General features: G+C 41.6%; 1 protein-coding gene and 1 long non-coding RNA gene across 3 annotated transcripts; one reads left to right on the top strand and one right to left on the bottom strand.

The window, feature by feature from the left end:
* Nucleotides 1-1,435: 1,435 nt before the first annotated feature.
* LOC125502035 lies at nucleotides 1,436-7,090 on the bottom strand. Of its 2 annotated transcripts, XR_007279837.1 has the most exons (6): nucleotides 6,448-7,005; nucleotides 6,239-6,363; nucleotides 5,798-6,155; nucleotides 5,259-5,706; nucleotides 2,489-4,417; nucleotides 1,436-2,416 (listed from the first exon to the last, which is right to left on the bottom strand). It is a non-coding gene; the product is annotated as an uncharacterized LOC125502035 (long non-coding RNA). The 2 variants fall into 2 exon arrangements; XR_007279836.1 differs by lacking the exon at nucleotides 1,436-2,416 and having other exon boundaries at nucleotides 2,604-4,278; nucleotides 6,448-7,090.
* A 116-nt stretch (nucleotides 7,091-7,206) lies between these two features.
* LOC125502032 lies at nucleotides 7,207-8,301 on the top strand. The gene is made up of 2 exons (XM_048659521.1): nucleotides 7,207-7,561; nucleotides 7,907-8,301. Exons 1-2 carry the CDS (start codon nucleotides 7,366-7,368, stop codon nucleotides 8,086-8,088), a joined length of 378 nt encoding a protein of 125 aa, XP_048515478.1. The 5' UTR covers nucleotides 7,207-7,365; the 3' UTR covers nucleotides 8,089-8,301.
* The last annotated feature ends 6,996 nt before the right edge of the window (nucleotides 8,302-15,297 follow it).

Raw genomic sequence — 15,297 nt, 5'->3', positions numbered from 1 at the left:
CGCAACGTCGTAAGACCAGAATCGAGTCGGATAATTCCAAAAAACTCTTTGAGTCGCTACTTTTTTCAGAAAATCGGAACTTCCTCGATCGTTCCAGGTTGTTTTAGTCGTTTTAAACACATAATTCCGGATGCGTACCGTCGTCAGACTGAAAATGAAGCCAGAAAACTTAAAAATAGTTTTCTACCAGCTTCCCACATTGCGAAAGATTTTCATTTTCTCGATTGTTCCAAGTTGTTCCAGTTGTTTTGAACATCGTTCCGAAAGCGCAACGTCGTAAGTCCAGAATCGAGCCGGATAATTTCGAAAAATTTCTTGAGTCGCTACTTTCTCCAGAAAATCGAAATTTTCTTGATTGTTCGAAGTTGTTCCAGTCGTTCCAAACATATGATTTCGGCAACGCAACGTCGTCAATCCAAAAACAAAGCCGGAAAACTGAAAAATAGTTTTCTCACTAGCTCCCCAATTTTAAAAATCTGATTTTCTCGATTGTTCCAGGTTGTTCTAGTTGTTATCAACGTTGTTCTAGAAGCGCAACGTCATTCGTCCAAAATAGAGCCGGATAATTCCAAAAAACTCCTTGAATCGCCACTTCTTTCAGAAAATAAAAATTTTCTCGACCGTTTCAGGTCGTTTTAGTTGTTTCGAACATTGTTTAGGAAGCGCAACGTCGTCATTTCAAAATCGAGTCAGATAATTTCGAAACACTTTTTGAGTCGCCACTTTTTTCAGAAAATCGAAATTTTCTCGATTGTTCGAGGTTGTTCTGGTCGTTTCAAACATATGATTTCGAAATCGCAACGTCGTCAGTCCAAAAACAAAGCCAGAAATCTCAAAAATAGTTTTTTCACTCGCTCCCCACATTTTAAAATTCTGAATTTTCTCGATTGTTTTAGGTTGTTCGTGTACTTACTACAACGTGCTTACTGGTCGATGCTCTGGATGTAAGCGTTCTCGTCTTCTTTTCTTCTTCAAAGATGGACCAACAAGGTTCGATAATTTGTTAACTGTTTTTACTGTCATACGCGTATATTTGAAAAATTGTTCATTATCTCCATCGCGAATGAATTCGAAAAGATTATCGAACTGGTCTTTGTCTTTTCGTTGAAGAAGCATAGGTCGAACCCACCAGCGACGTCGTTTTCGGCGTTTTTTCTTCAGAAGCGTCAATATTATGGATAATGTACACATTACAAGCAGAGTTCGGAGTGCCGAATCATATAAATCCATTTTCTGAGCGACGGTTTTCTTGTGTTCGTAGAAATATTAGTAATTCAAAATGTGACGTGGCACCCCGCCGAAATATAGAAATATCGATTTGTATGAAATGTGGTCGACTGTGTATTGAAGATCGATACGAAAACAATGTCTCCGGAGAAGAGATGGGTTAAGCTCTCTTTCGTCCAGGACCGCTGACCTGACAGCACCTAATCGTCTGACATAAGTATAAACTGTATTAAAATATAACAGACGAGGTGCGTATAACAATACGATTTTAACATTTGACATGTATTTTTATATTTGACGACATCTCAATTCAGAGATCATCTGTATTGTTAACATTTTATTATTATTATTTATTAAACCAAAGTCAGACAAAGAAAGGGTTGCTGGCGATTGAGTTAGATTTGATTAATATAATTGGAGAAAAATAAAGCAACCTATGTATAGTTCAGTTAGTTTTTTAAAAACTAATTGATGTTAAAATATTTATATATTTATTCAAGATTGCCCTGTTATACTAGTTGAAATATAACCATAATTCAATTAACGTTGTTATAAAAGAATTATTCTGTTATAATTAAGATTTAATTGTTATATGTTTACGGCAGGTTTGTTTATACCCTGAGTATCTTGCAGGTTATGCACGACATTGATTTTGTTCCTCTGCAGGCTGCTTATTGGACGGAGGAAGCGACTTCTAATTGGTTTAATGCTTACGCAGCACTTCATTGTATACCAGACTCGTAATTTCTACGTAAGAGGGAACGTGAACGGAAACGTATGCGTCAATCGTAAACCGACCCGAATGCACATGACATAGACATCATGAAATTTTCTCTAGGTGGCAGCACACAAAATTACGACCGACAACTCATTATTTTCACAATAACCTTAAACTATATTATTGAGATACTTTGTAGTTTTCAATAAATATCCCGTCTATCAATAATAAAAGACCATTACTCCAAATAAAACCTTAGTTTTTCATTAACAATTTGATACAAAAATGTTTTATTGATAACCGCTTTGTATTTAAAATCACTCTAATTCAAATTCAACAGAAAAATATACGTCCGTACTGCACTACTATATACTATATCTATAAAGATGCAGTTATTTTGGTAATGTTTTGTGGAGCACAGTTCTCGCATATAACGCTGGCGGCTCTGATAGACGGGTCCAACTAGAGTCCCTATAAAACGGTCTTGTAACATAGCGCGGCTCCGTTACATCCCCCTCTTTCTGCGGGAGAGGTGAAACTTACCTCTTTTTGGGCTCCACGTATGTGAGGTTGCCGGCGCGGTCAAACCTCAGGGTGCGCTCGTTACCGTGGCGTCGCAGCTTCCATTTTCGGGTTTCCATGGAGACGGTGATTCCCCCCCCCCCCCCCCCCCGCGGGAAGCTCGTAGTTGCGGTTCGGTCTACTGGAGGGTACTGGTGCGTCGGTGGTGTACCCTGGTTTTGGGGCCGGTGCACGGTGCTTGGCTGGTCGGCAGCGGTGTTGCGCGAAGACCAAAGCATCGAGGAAGAGGATCTCCACCTCCTGGTGGCGGTGCGCTGGCCGGCTTCTCGGTGCCGGTGTCGGGGGCGCCGGTCCGCTTACAGGCACTCGCGGACGGCCCGAAGCCTCTTGCCTTGGAGGTTTTGCCTATGAGATGAGCTGGCCACGCGGGTTCGGTAAATTATTGGTGACACCTGGTTCCACACGGTGTAGGATCCTTCGCACTTCAGCATGACCTTGGCGTTTCTGTTCCTAGCCTTGTTTGATAGGTGATGCGTACGGCTCCAGAACCTTCCGCCCGATCGCAGGTCGCCAAGGTCTAGTCTAGTCACGCGGAACATTCCAGGCCAATAGTAACGGCGGGCTAGTCAGTCGGGATATCGTTTTGGCGATGCCCAGGTGGCCGGCGGTGGGTTCGTCGTGTTGTTGGCGGAGCACTTCTGGTCGTTGGTCGCGCGGCACACAACGCTTCCAATTTATCCTGGTCGGTTTCTTCGTTGTAATCTAGCCGGTCGGGGATGCTCTGAAAGAGCTAGCCGCCCTCTACGCGGAAATCCGGGTTGTCGTTGCGGTTCTCTTCGGTCGCTTGTTTCATGCGGTTATACAACGACACGCTACTCCGCTGGCGGCTAGCTCGAGCTCCTGTCGGGAAAGTGCGCCGGCTACCATGTTTTTTCGATCCTTCTCGGTATTTAACAGAGAAGTGATACTGTTGCAGCTCGAGTGCCCACCGGGCCGGTCGCCCGGAGCGGTTGTCTAGTCGTTGGAGCCAGTTTAGCGACTGGTGATCCGTGATGATCTCGAATTTGTATCCTTCGAGGTAGCCGCGGAGCTTGCGGATGCCCCATACTACCGCAACGCATTTTTTTTCGGTAACGGTGTAGTTTCGTTCGGCGGGGGATAACGTGCGGCTGACGTAGGCTATGACCCGTTCTTGACCGTCATGGTTCTGCGTTAGTACGGCGCCGATGCCGGTGTTGCTAGCGTCGGTCTATAGTGAGAATCCCTTTTAGAAGTCCGGGCATGCTAGAATGGGCGTGGTAGTTAGCAATTGCTTTAGTCGGTTGAACGCGGTTCGCTGTGGTTCTCCCCAATGCCATCTGGTCGATTTCTTGATTGGTTCGTTGAGTGGGGCGGTGACTGTGGATACGTCTAGGATGCATCGTCGGTACCAGGAAATTCAACCTGGGAATCGTCGTACTGTTCGGCGGTTATGCGGAGCTGCCATTCGAGTGATTGCCTGCGTTTTCTCCGGGTCGGTGTGAATTCCGTCTTTGTCGATGATATGCCCGAGGTACTTCAAGCTGGCTACGCAGAATTTACATTTACCTGGGTTTATCCTGAGTTGGGCCTCTCGCAGGCCGTGGAACACAGTGGCCAGGTGTCTTAGGTGGTCCTCAGAAGTGCCGCTCACCACGATAACATCATCGAGGTATGCGAACGCATATGGCTCGAGTTCGGGGTTTACGACTCGGCATGACTCGGAACTGGGATAGGCCTCTGCCTAGTACGGTGAATGCGGTCATCGGTCGGCTAGGGTCAGCCATCGGGACCTGCCAATATCCATTCTTCAGGTCGATAGTGGATAGGTAGCGTGCGCCTCGTAGCTTATCGAGGGTGGCGTTGACTTGCGGTCAGGGCCGGATTTAAATTTTTGCCGCCCTTGGGCACTTAAAAAATACCGCCCTATCACTGAAATCTTACTTAAAGTTATACAGTTTTGACATCTTATTTTTGAAAAATCAAAGTCTTCAATCTATTGCAAACAATTTACTATGTATTAAATAATTAAATACTTTAACATAACATATGAAAATAATTGTGTTTAGAATAAACGTTAGTTTTAGTGTTCTTAGCACTATAGACTTTGCACTAATTTTGACTGATTATGATATCACAATAATTTTTTTCCTAGGCAAACTCGCCTGCTTTTTTGATTTGCAAATTGGTCAATTAAATCTTCACAATCTAAACGTTGAAGTACGTCCGATTCGATGCATAGAATAGCTAAGTTATTGAGTCTATTTGCGCTTATTGTGGAACGTAAGTAGTTTTTAACTCTTTTCAAACAAGAAAACGATCGTTCTGCGCTACAGTTCGTTACAGCTAAAGTAACAAATATTCGATATGCGATTTCTACGTTCGGAAACTCAGTGTTAAGGTTGTTTGTACGTAAAAATTTCAGAATATCGGAAGGTGAACTTTGTTCTATCTTTTTTTCAGTGCAATAAGCATATTTCGATTATTAATTTTTACTTGAGGTGCCAAAATTATAATTTACAAAATTTTAGTTTGACAAATAATGTATGAGTTGAATGTCTTGATTTATCTATTAAATAATAAATGATTAATTGAAGGAATTGAAAAAACCTATTAAAAAATTTTGATAAAACTAAAAAAAATTTTTTCTACTTTCTAAATTTTGCCGCCCCAAAACATTTGCCGCCCTGGGCACTAGCCCCGACTGCCCCTAGTGTAAATCCACCGCTGCTTGCGGTAGTAGATAAGCGTCACGCTCTGAGACTTCGCTTACCTTGCGGTAGTCCACGCGGAAGCGTGGTTTGCCATCTTTCTTCTTCACGATAACTACTGGCGAGCTCCAGGGATTGTTCGACGGTTCGATTAGGTTATCGGCGAGCATTTTGTCGACCTTTTGATCTATGACTTGCTGGATGCTAGGGTTTCCCGGTTGGTACCTTACTTTGGCCCTCTCGCGGTGTTCAGGGGTACTAGTCGGTCTTGTAACGAAGCGTGGCTTCGTGACAATTGTTATCATCTAATGCATTCCACTTGCACAATGCAAGCAACAAGAAAACTTCCAGAAAATACAATGCTTACCTTTTCTACGAATACTATGAACCGAGATATGAACTGAAAGCTATAAGGTAGTTACAAAAGTTCAAGAAAATACAAACAACTATACCCGTTATAATTGATGAGAATAGGCTGATGAGGGAGCAGTGAAAAATAGACTTGAAAATCTGAAAACAAATACGGATTTCATAGTATACAACGTTACGCTGGAGAGACAAAAAGTACTATAGAAAAGAATCTTATTGAAATGCCAATTACTTTGTATTATCAAAAGCAACAGCACAGTGCGAAAGGTGAAGAGTACTCAGCTCTAATAGGTCAATGCCCCACCAACTACACAAGTACTCAAAAACAAGGCGGTAAAATTTAGGCGCTCACGTCCTCATTCGATTGTGTGTCCACCAATCATCATTCTCGAGTACACTATGCATTCGACGGTGCATCGCACCAACGATTGCCTCAATATACTCTGGCCTGGTGCGGAGTTCTTTCCACTCTGCTTCGACTCGAAGACTCAGGCCTTCCTCACTCTTCCTGGCAACAGGCCTTCAGCCCCGGACCATTTCAGACCAACAGTTTTCTTTCGGATTGAGATCCGAGGATTTGGCTGGCCAGCCTGATGGAAAAATAATCGATTGAAGAAATGAATGGATCCAAAAACAAAAGAAGAGATATATAAGACTAATGGAAAAAATAGACTTGATCCTCAGCAGCTGTTGTTCGGCAAGCAGCACCATTGCCTCTTCGGTGGTCCTCCAGTCCCACGATGCCAACTTCTCTGAACTTTTAGTGCTTTGCTGTTGAGACGCTGATATTGACTTCGGCTAAAAAGATAAGATAGTCACAGAAATCGATCATATCGATTAATCAAGAAAGAAGCTTTGTCTACTCTTCATGAATTATTTCACCTGCTATCGCTGAAACCGATACACCGGACTCCCAGAGTCCTATCACTCGCCCACGCTTGGATTGATCTATTATATTTCGAAAGATTTATTATTTCTACTTTTTCGCGTGAGTGCGATATGAATCTCCTCAACAATACATTAACAAGATAAAAGAATGATGAAATCTCGTGTTTTGAATGTTTTTCTGATGCGCGGGCACTCGTTTTTCGCGCATCGCCAATCGTTTTTGAATCTTTTCCTGTTATTGGTGAATCACGCACAGCTTTTGCATTCAACTAATAATAAATCTAATATTTCTAATAATGAATAAAATGTGATAAAGGCTTCGTTCCTGCTCCAAATCAATAAAAGCAAAGCACATTGTTTTTGCACCTCAAATCAGATTTAACAGTTCCATGCTTCATTCTCCACGCACATGTTTCTCTTGTTCCTATTAAGGGAGCTTTCCAGTGCGAAATTTTCAAAAAATCGATTTTTTTTTCTTGCTTTATCGAATAGTATACACTCTTCCGAATATTCCCTGAAATTTCCTTGCCGAAATTCAGATTATTCCGGTTACTGTACAGCATTTCTTGGAAGGAGGCAACGCAGCGCTACAGCTGCCGCGTAAGCCGTCTGCCCGTGCGACCGTTATTTAAGGCCGAAGCCACAAGAGAGGAGTACACCCATCCACCAGCACTCGACGAAGACGTACAACAAGTTTTAAAGCCGATTGACGATGATCTAATAACGGAGGATCTCTTAGAACGATGTACGGGCGCGAACACTCAAAACAATAACGAGAGCTTCAATCACTGTGTGTGGCAACTAGCGCCAAAGCACGTATTCTGCGGAGAGCAGATAGTAGAAATCGCTACGCAGTGTGCTGTGTGCACCTTCAATGGAGGTTACGACCCAATTTTAAAAATTTTGGAGACGATGGGATGCACGATAGGGCCGAGCGCCGCAGATTTCGCCGCTAAGTACAAGAATGCGCGCATCACCCAAGCAAACCGCCGGACGTCCCTGGATAGCAAAGAGGCGAGGACAGCTCGTCGGACTGAACAATCCATTGAGCACGATCTTTTCGAAGAAGCAGAAGGGATATGTATGGACCTGGCATCGCTGATTGACCGTAAGTGAACGATTGACCTAAAATTTCCTCACTTGAAACTTTGAACGCGTTTTTCTCGCAACAGCATTTTTCAAAACGGTGTCCAACTTGGAGGGCAGAGTTTCAAAGCTATCAAGTTGAATTTTTCACACAATATTCTTAACGTCATTGTTCATCGTACTATGAAAGCTTTTTTTTTCTTTTTGACATCTTCCTATTTTTTTGTAAAAAAAAACTGCCAAAAACAATGCTAAAATCGATACTTTTTGTTCAAACCGGCGCCATTTTTGCGAAAAAAAAAAAGCCTCCATAGCACGAAAGCCAATTATATACCGATCAATAGTCTTTTTGTGTTTTTTGTTTCAGATCAAAATTGTGACCCCCGAAGTGAACACCACATCCAAGTGCATTTTCTGCAACAATCGTTTCATCATTTCTATAGATATCAATTAATAAATGAATCGATCTTTAAAAAATTGTTTTGTATTCTTCAATACCCAATTAATATACAAAAAAAAATCAGACCGATTAGATTATTTTTTCTTTAAAAAACAAATCGCGAAAAACAGCGATTTTTCGGGCTGTCACACTGGAAAGCTCCCTTAACAATGGAATTCCGTAGACTACAATTTATCCTGAATCGACCTATTGTATATAAATTTAATAATGTTCCATTCATTTTGATGTTCAGTTATTCAAGTGACTCCCTGTCGTTGAAGTGTTATCATTATGAATTTGTGAATAAAATCCCATAGCACGTACCCAGAATCTTTATTTTCAGTCGTCAGCCTGTATGATTCGCACCGTTCTCCTTTGATTGATTTGAGCTTTTAGCTCTCATATGCAACACATTCATGATCCACAAAGAATTATGTCCTTACGCATTGAGTGGAATAATGCATCAAAGAACTTACCGTCGATTTTCCCATAGTATTTTCTGCAATAGTGTTCTCTATTTTTCAAAGTGTTGTTGATATTCTAGAAGAGAGACCACCTCGTATTGTTTCTCAAAATCACTGTTCTGGTTGTCGAGCGTAAATATCTTGCGGATGACACATGGACGATTCAGCTGACCCGTACCCGAAATCTTCATTTCCATTCGTCGGCCCATATGTTTCGCATCGCTTTCGTTTGATGTAACTAAATTCCTAGCATAACTTGCGAAAACAGTTTCAATTTCACATGTGATAGAATCACATAATTTATCGAACATTTGACCGTCAAATTTTCCGAAGTTAGTCCTCCGATAGTGGCCAATATTTCTTATATTATTCCTAATATTCTAGAAAAAGAAATAATTCGTATGGAGCATTGGTCATACCCCAAAAGAAGAAACAACTCGTATTGTTCCTTAAAATTACTTCTCTTGGTACTGTAAATAAATAGTAATCGTTGCAGTTCTTGCATCACCGATTGAAATGGATCGAAAGCAGCAGCGAATTCCGAGCGAACAGTTGAACACAGCGAGGAGACCGCGGCAGCAGATGACTCATTGTCAGCGATCACGGCGAGCCTTCATTGCGGCTCGTCGCTAGCGACCGAACTGCTCCGAGTCAGCCCAAAGCCCGTGGCCACTAGGAGGGTCAACATCAAACACACTCGGCGTACAGTGTCGATTGAGTAATTGTATCATGAATAATAATTCACTCACTAATTACATCTAGAGTCACACCGTTGACTGAAGAATCGTTGGAAACCGCTACAATACCACTGACCGTCAATGCAGGCAATGCAGGTGGGGAAATGTTGACCCTTAATTCTAAACGAAATCCTGAGCATTGACAATCAACCTCAGCATTTTCTGAGTTTTCACTAAAGATGAATCATACCGCTACCATCACCATTGATAAGTATGGTGGAAATTGGACTCAATTTCAAACATATTTACTTTTATGAGGGAATTTTGGTTCATCTGAATGATCGGTATGATCGATGTGAGCATGGTGCAATGGACTCAGAGTTGTCATTAACTCGGGTGTAGAGTTATTTCCAAAAATCATTGGTACGCTATTTTTATAAACCCTTGTGAAATTCCACCAGCGGTCGAAGCAGTCCTTAGTAAAGTGATCAGAGCAGAGTTTTTACGAGGCACAAATTCTGGTTTTCCCATATTTTCGACCCATCTTTTTGCCTCACGTTCATTGCTGGGGAAATTGCATTCTTTAAATAATTTTCTTGTTTTATCCAGCATTTGAAATTCTCACCTAAGAAATGTCATTGCCTTTTCTCTAGCGCGTCTGCGACAATATATGTATCGCCTCATTGCTGATTTGATATTTTTTCACTCGTAAAGACACCGCTCCATTCGCACCAGAAACGCGTTTCACGGGTTTTTCGACCGCTACGGTTAAGTTTACGTGAATAACGCAAGTGCCGTGGCTCACTGCCAGCCAGCGCCTAAATCTTGTTCCAACGTGTGACTAGCGCCAGCTCAAGCGTCCCATACCGATTCCGTATTTGGTGGGTTTCACTAGTTTCACAGACAAAACAGTTTTTCTATTGACTTCGGTGCTGGAACCCGTAAATGCCATGCGATATACGATCTACGATAGTTTACGTATGCGATAGTTATACAGTGTTGCCGTGGTTTAAACCAATGTAATGGCCAATAGCAATGAAGATGCCAGTGGCGCTCGAGTGTGAATCATGAAATCGTGTGAATCCGTGAAAATCGCATCGCTAGCAATGACGAAGGAACTATGTGATGTGATATGGTGTAGAATACATCAATGATGAACAGAAAAAAGTGCTTATTGGTAAGTGACTAATTACCTTCATCTCACAAGCACCGTTTGACAGACTATGGTGCGAACTCCTAGTTTGGCCACTCCGCCTTGCAACATTGAAATTCGTATGTCTGCACATGACTCATTTTTTGTTCAACCAAGTATTTTTCGGACTCTGTGTCTGAAGTTATGTAAACAGTCAAGAGCAACCTGACAAACTGATGATAATTTATGTTATCCAACTCTCGATTCAGTATTTCCCTATATATATTTTAATTACAGAATTTATGAGTGAACATCTCGAACTGCATGGAGGCAAGTTTCTTACCACCTTTACATATAAACATGGTCAAAAACTTTGGGAAGAAGTTACAGCAATACTCCCTGAGATACCTGGTGCAATAAAACAATGAAAGCAATGGAAATAGGTATATCTTATGTAGATAGCATGCTTAGATTTATCGTAAAAGACAAAATTTCGCGCTTTTTTATGATATAACAATTTATGACTTGATTAATCATTGAACAGCTGGTATTAATCATTGCCTTGCTGATTTCTACTGTAGAAGCATTGAAGCTTGAATCAATCTGCTGTAGGCCACATTTCTTTGGACTCAGTTCTTAGCTTATTATATGACTGTACTATTACACAAATTAACTTTAGATGCATCAGATTGTTTTAGATTTCTTTTGTGAATATTTGGCAAATTACTGATAATATTTAAAAATCATCACTTTCATAAAATTTAATTTTTCGCATGACCAAATAGCCAGTTTGTCGAGTTTATAGCCAATAGTAGATACTGGTGATAAAATTCATATTCACTACACACAACTGATTCTTTTCCGCATCTTATTCTCAGACTTGGCAAGACATGCGTATTTTCACGAAGGCCGAAAATACTTCTCTCAAAAACCATACCAGAGGAACTGGAGGACCTACCTCAAGTCAGGTTTTCACCAAAATAGACTAAAACGTCCTGGCACTCATTGGTCCAACAGCTGTGGAAGGGCGTGACACAGTACAGGAATCCAACGTGGAATTTGTAAGCAAGCATCATTACATTCTAATATAATTGGTTCGCCCTTTGATGATGATTTCATGAATTAATCGTGATTATTACCGCCTACGTTCTAGACGTGGAACGATGATCCAAAAGGGTGCGATGTAGAGTACCTCTCGGAGGATGAAGGAATGGTAAAAATGTCTTCGATGCAATACACCCTGCGACGCCTCGCTTCGGCGCGATCTGGACGAAACGGAAAAACAGAAAACGGAATTGGAAGATTATTGGCCGCCAGACGCGTAATCGCGTCACTGACGAAATTCGACAAAACTTACTTAATTAACAGATGCAGATGCGGCGAAGTGGCTGGCTGGGCACAGGCTGTTCACCAGCGGAATAAATGGTAGAGTGGCATGGGTCAACAACGAAAATTTGGGCACAAACAAAATACAAGGAAAACACAAAGCAAATTGGTAATTCCGGGAGACCGTATTTCAACAAATTCTTCGGCAAGAAATGCAAAATCGGGAGGTTAACAAAATCGGAAGTAATTTGATATAATTCGTTTAATAGCAAGAGGTTATTTACACGGTACTCACAGAATCATAATTGCAGTATTCGGGAGGCCTAACGAGAGATTACTGATAACTTTAACGAATCTATAAGATGTTGGGCGATAATTACAAACGCGAGAATTGCACGGTTTTACACGGATCGCTTCTTTGTGACTGATCTACGGTAACAGAGCAAACATATTTCACAAGATAATCGGAAACGAAACGGAACAAATTATTAAATTCAGGAGTAACAAATTACTCAAAGAAATTACATATCATACCGTACAGAATCACCAGATATCACCAAGGCTTTGTTACGTCCCAATAGCATGCACCAGCGCTCTCTCTTAGATTACTTAGACACGACATGTAATTACTTTCAAACTCTCGTAAACGTTCTTTACTTGTAATATTTCAACTACTTTCAACTTTGTCATGAATACTCTAGAATAATCTAGTATGAGCGAAAACTTGTCGGGTAATCTGAAAAACCATAAACTCTATAACATAAACATTTTCCAGGGTCCAGCACACATTTTTTCCAAAGATATGGGCAATATGGTCATGCAGCAATATGGTCATGCAGCAATATGGTCATGCAGCTGCACGTGCAATCACTTGAGATAGCCGTCACACTACGATACCAAGAAAAACCATAAAAATAGACACCCCGAATCCTGAAGACTCAGTTAACGAAAATCAAGTCCTAAAAACGGAACACACTGAACACCCACATCCTAGAATAATCCTGCGAACTCTCAGACACGAGGGTCCATCCCTCAGCCCTCGCGTTGTCCGAATCACAGCATCCCTACCGCATAGCATCTTTTTTCAAGTTCCAAATTAACCAATAGTACCGTATTAGTCTGAATGTAAGTCGAGATTTTTGGTGACCAAACGTTACCCCGAAATCTGTACTCAACCTAGATGCGGGGTCGACTGATATTCGTGATTTCGAGAATACTCTTTTTATTGACCGAAAACACATTTTTATCGACCGTTCATGAAAATAGTTCACCAGTGGAATCCACATCACGTAGTATGCACAAGCGCGTAATGAATATCAAATATTTAAACTTTAATTTTTTCAAACAATGGTCTTACGTGTTGAATATTTACCTACAAATAGAATATTTTGCACGCGCAATTGTGATGATTGTGAGGAAAATGGACATTTGAAACGCGGATAAGTTAGAAACCAGAGGTTCCTCAGAGATTTCAGCTGAATCGAAAGACTCGTCATAGTTATGACGTGAATTTCAAGCTGATGGTAAAGCGGGAAGCAGGAAATGGCAACAATTGTAGAGCTGCGGCACAATACGGCATTTCAGAGAGAAATGTTCGTGATTGGCGTCGTATGAAACAGAAGTTGAAAGGTGCGAATCCAAAACGTCGTAGCTTCAGGGGACCTGAATCGGGAAAATATTCAGATCTCGATAATCAAGTTTTAGCCTATGTATCCGAAAAACGATCCGAAGGTTTTGAAATTAGTCGCGAGGTGATACAGTTTGAGGGTCTCGAAATTGCAAGGGCTATGAGTATACCGCATGCACAATTCAAGGCCAGTACGGGATGGTGCAGACATATGATGAGGAGACATGGTCTATGTTTACGGAGAAGAACTACCCTGGCCCAACGATTACCTGATGATTATGAAGACAAGCTACTCCAATACCAGAGATTCGTATCACAACTAAGGAAAGAACACAACTATTCACTTTGCCAAATGGGTGACGCCAACCAAACTCTAGTTTACTTCGACATGCCTGCTAATACGACGGTAAATGCGAAAGGTGTGAAAAGTGTACTGATAAAAAGTTAAGGAAATGAAACATTGAGGATAACCGTTATGATGGCGGTCCAAGCCAACGGAATCAAACTACCACCATACGTAAAACGCAAGCGTCCACCGAAAAAAGAGCTCCCGTCTGGTATACACGTTCGCTGCTAAGACCACAGATGTATGAATGAAGATTTGGTGAAAGACTGGCTGAAGGTGATGTGGAACAGGCGACCTGGTGCTCTACTCCGGAAGAAGGCAATGCTTGAACGAGACGCATTCCGCGGGCACACTTCTGTTGATGTCAAACGTCATATGTTAAATTTCAAATACAGATTTGGTTATCATCCCAGGAGGTATGACATCACAATTACAAGTTCTCGATGTAGTGGTCAACAAGCCTTTCAAAGACAAATTCAGGTCTTGTTATACGAAGTGGATGCTGGAAGGTGACCATGCTCTGACACCGACTGAAAAAATTGGGAAACCATCCGTTCCTTTGTTATTGCAGTGAATTAAAACGGCCTGACAATCTATACAAAGCGAAACGATTATCAGAGGTTTTGAAAAATGGTATATAAGTAACGAAATGGACGGAATCGAAGACGATATTATCCGGGAAGATGGGAATGATTCCATACCAGATAACGAAAAATCATCTACGGACGACGACTCTGACTAGGATTCAAGACCCGAGAAGAACACTGAGGAAGACTGATATTTAGACGAACCTAGACTCATACGCACGTATACGTCTATTTGCTAATCTGAGTAAAACATGCAATACCTATTATGAATAAAGGATAAATAGTAGTAGGTCTTTGTGATGATGGGTGTTCTATCGTTTCATCAAAGTCAACTTATATTGGGCGCCGAAAAAAATTCTACAGATGCAAATTGTGGAATCCGGGGTCGGTTTGTTTCCGGGGTCGACTCATATTCACACCAATACGGATATTCTCGTGCCCACGCGGTTATCCGGAATTGAACCCCTCCGAAAAACTCCCCTGAATCACTCATATAAAAACCCGATCTCGGCAGATCTCATCCTTCCTCTCAAGATCGCAACTTTCAGACATTTGGATCCAGATCAAAATTGTCAGACAATTTTCCAAAATCTCTACAGAGAGGACAACATGAAATCGCGCACTCAATTCTTGTGCGCAAGCGCGAATCAAAGCGACAGCTGCTAGCAGGTTGTACCAATTGCCTCACAATCAGATTTCAGCGTTAGCTGTTAAATTGTCGATCGCCAATACAGCTGAGATCGCGGTATTTAAATACGACTGAGATATGTTGTGTCAGGTGAATAATGCGACACAAAACCTGACACAGATAAGTGGGGTGGCACAGCATGGAATAAAATTGATCAATTGAATGAGAGATTAATTAAATGTAGTGTGACGTTGCATTTTTGCAGCCGTCACTTTTGCCCGGAAAATACCGTTCACGTCCCGTATTGCCCGTATGACATCCATTGCATTGCCATCTCCAAGAAACGGTCTTTGCTTAGCCATTTGTAGTCATTTAAATTTCTCGCCCAGACTCATCGAGACCATCGAGATCAACAAGAACCTCCGGGATATCAAGAGCATCTGGACCTTTGAGACCGGTGATTCGCCGAAGTACCGCCGAAATACCGAACCTGACGCTCTGATGAGAAGGAAGTGTGAAACTGCGTCTGGAT

The sequence above is a fragment of the Athalia rosae genome, chromosome 8, assembly GCF_917208135.1.
Source record: "Athalia rosae chromosome 8, iyAthRosa1.1, whole genome shotgun sequence".
In the NCBI taxonomy this organism is placed as follows: Eukaryota; Metazoa; Arthropoda; class Insecta; order Hymenoptera; family Athaliidae; genus Athalia; species Athalia rosae.
The sequence above is the reverse complement of the archived record's forward strand: the minus strand, read 5'-3'. Positions and strand labels throughout refer to the sequence as shown.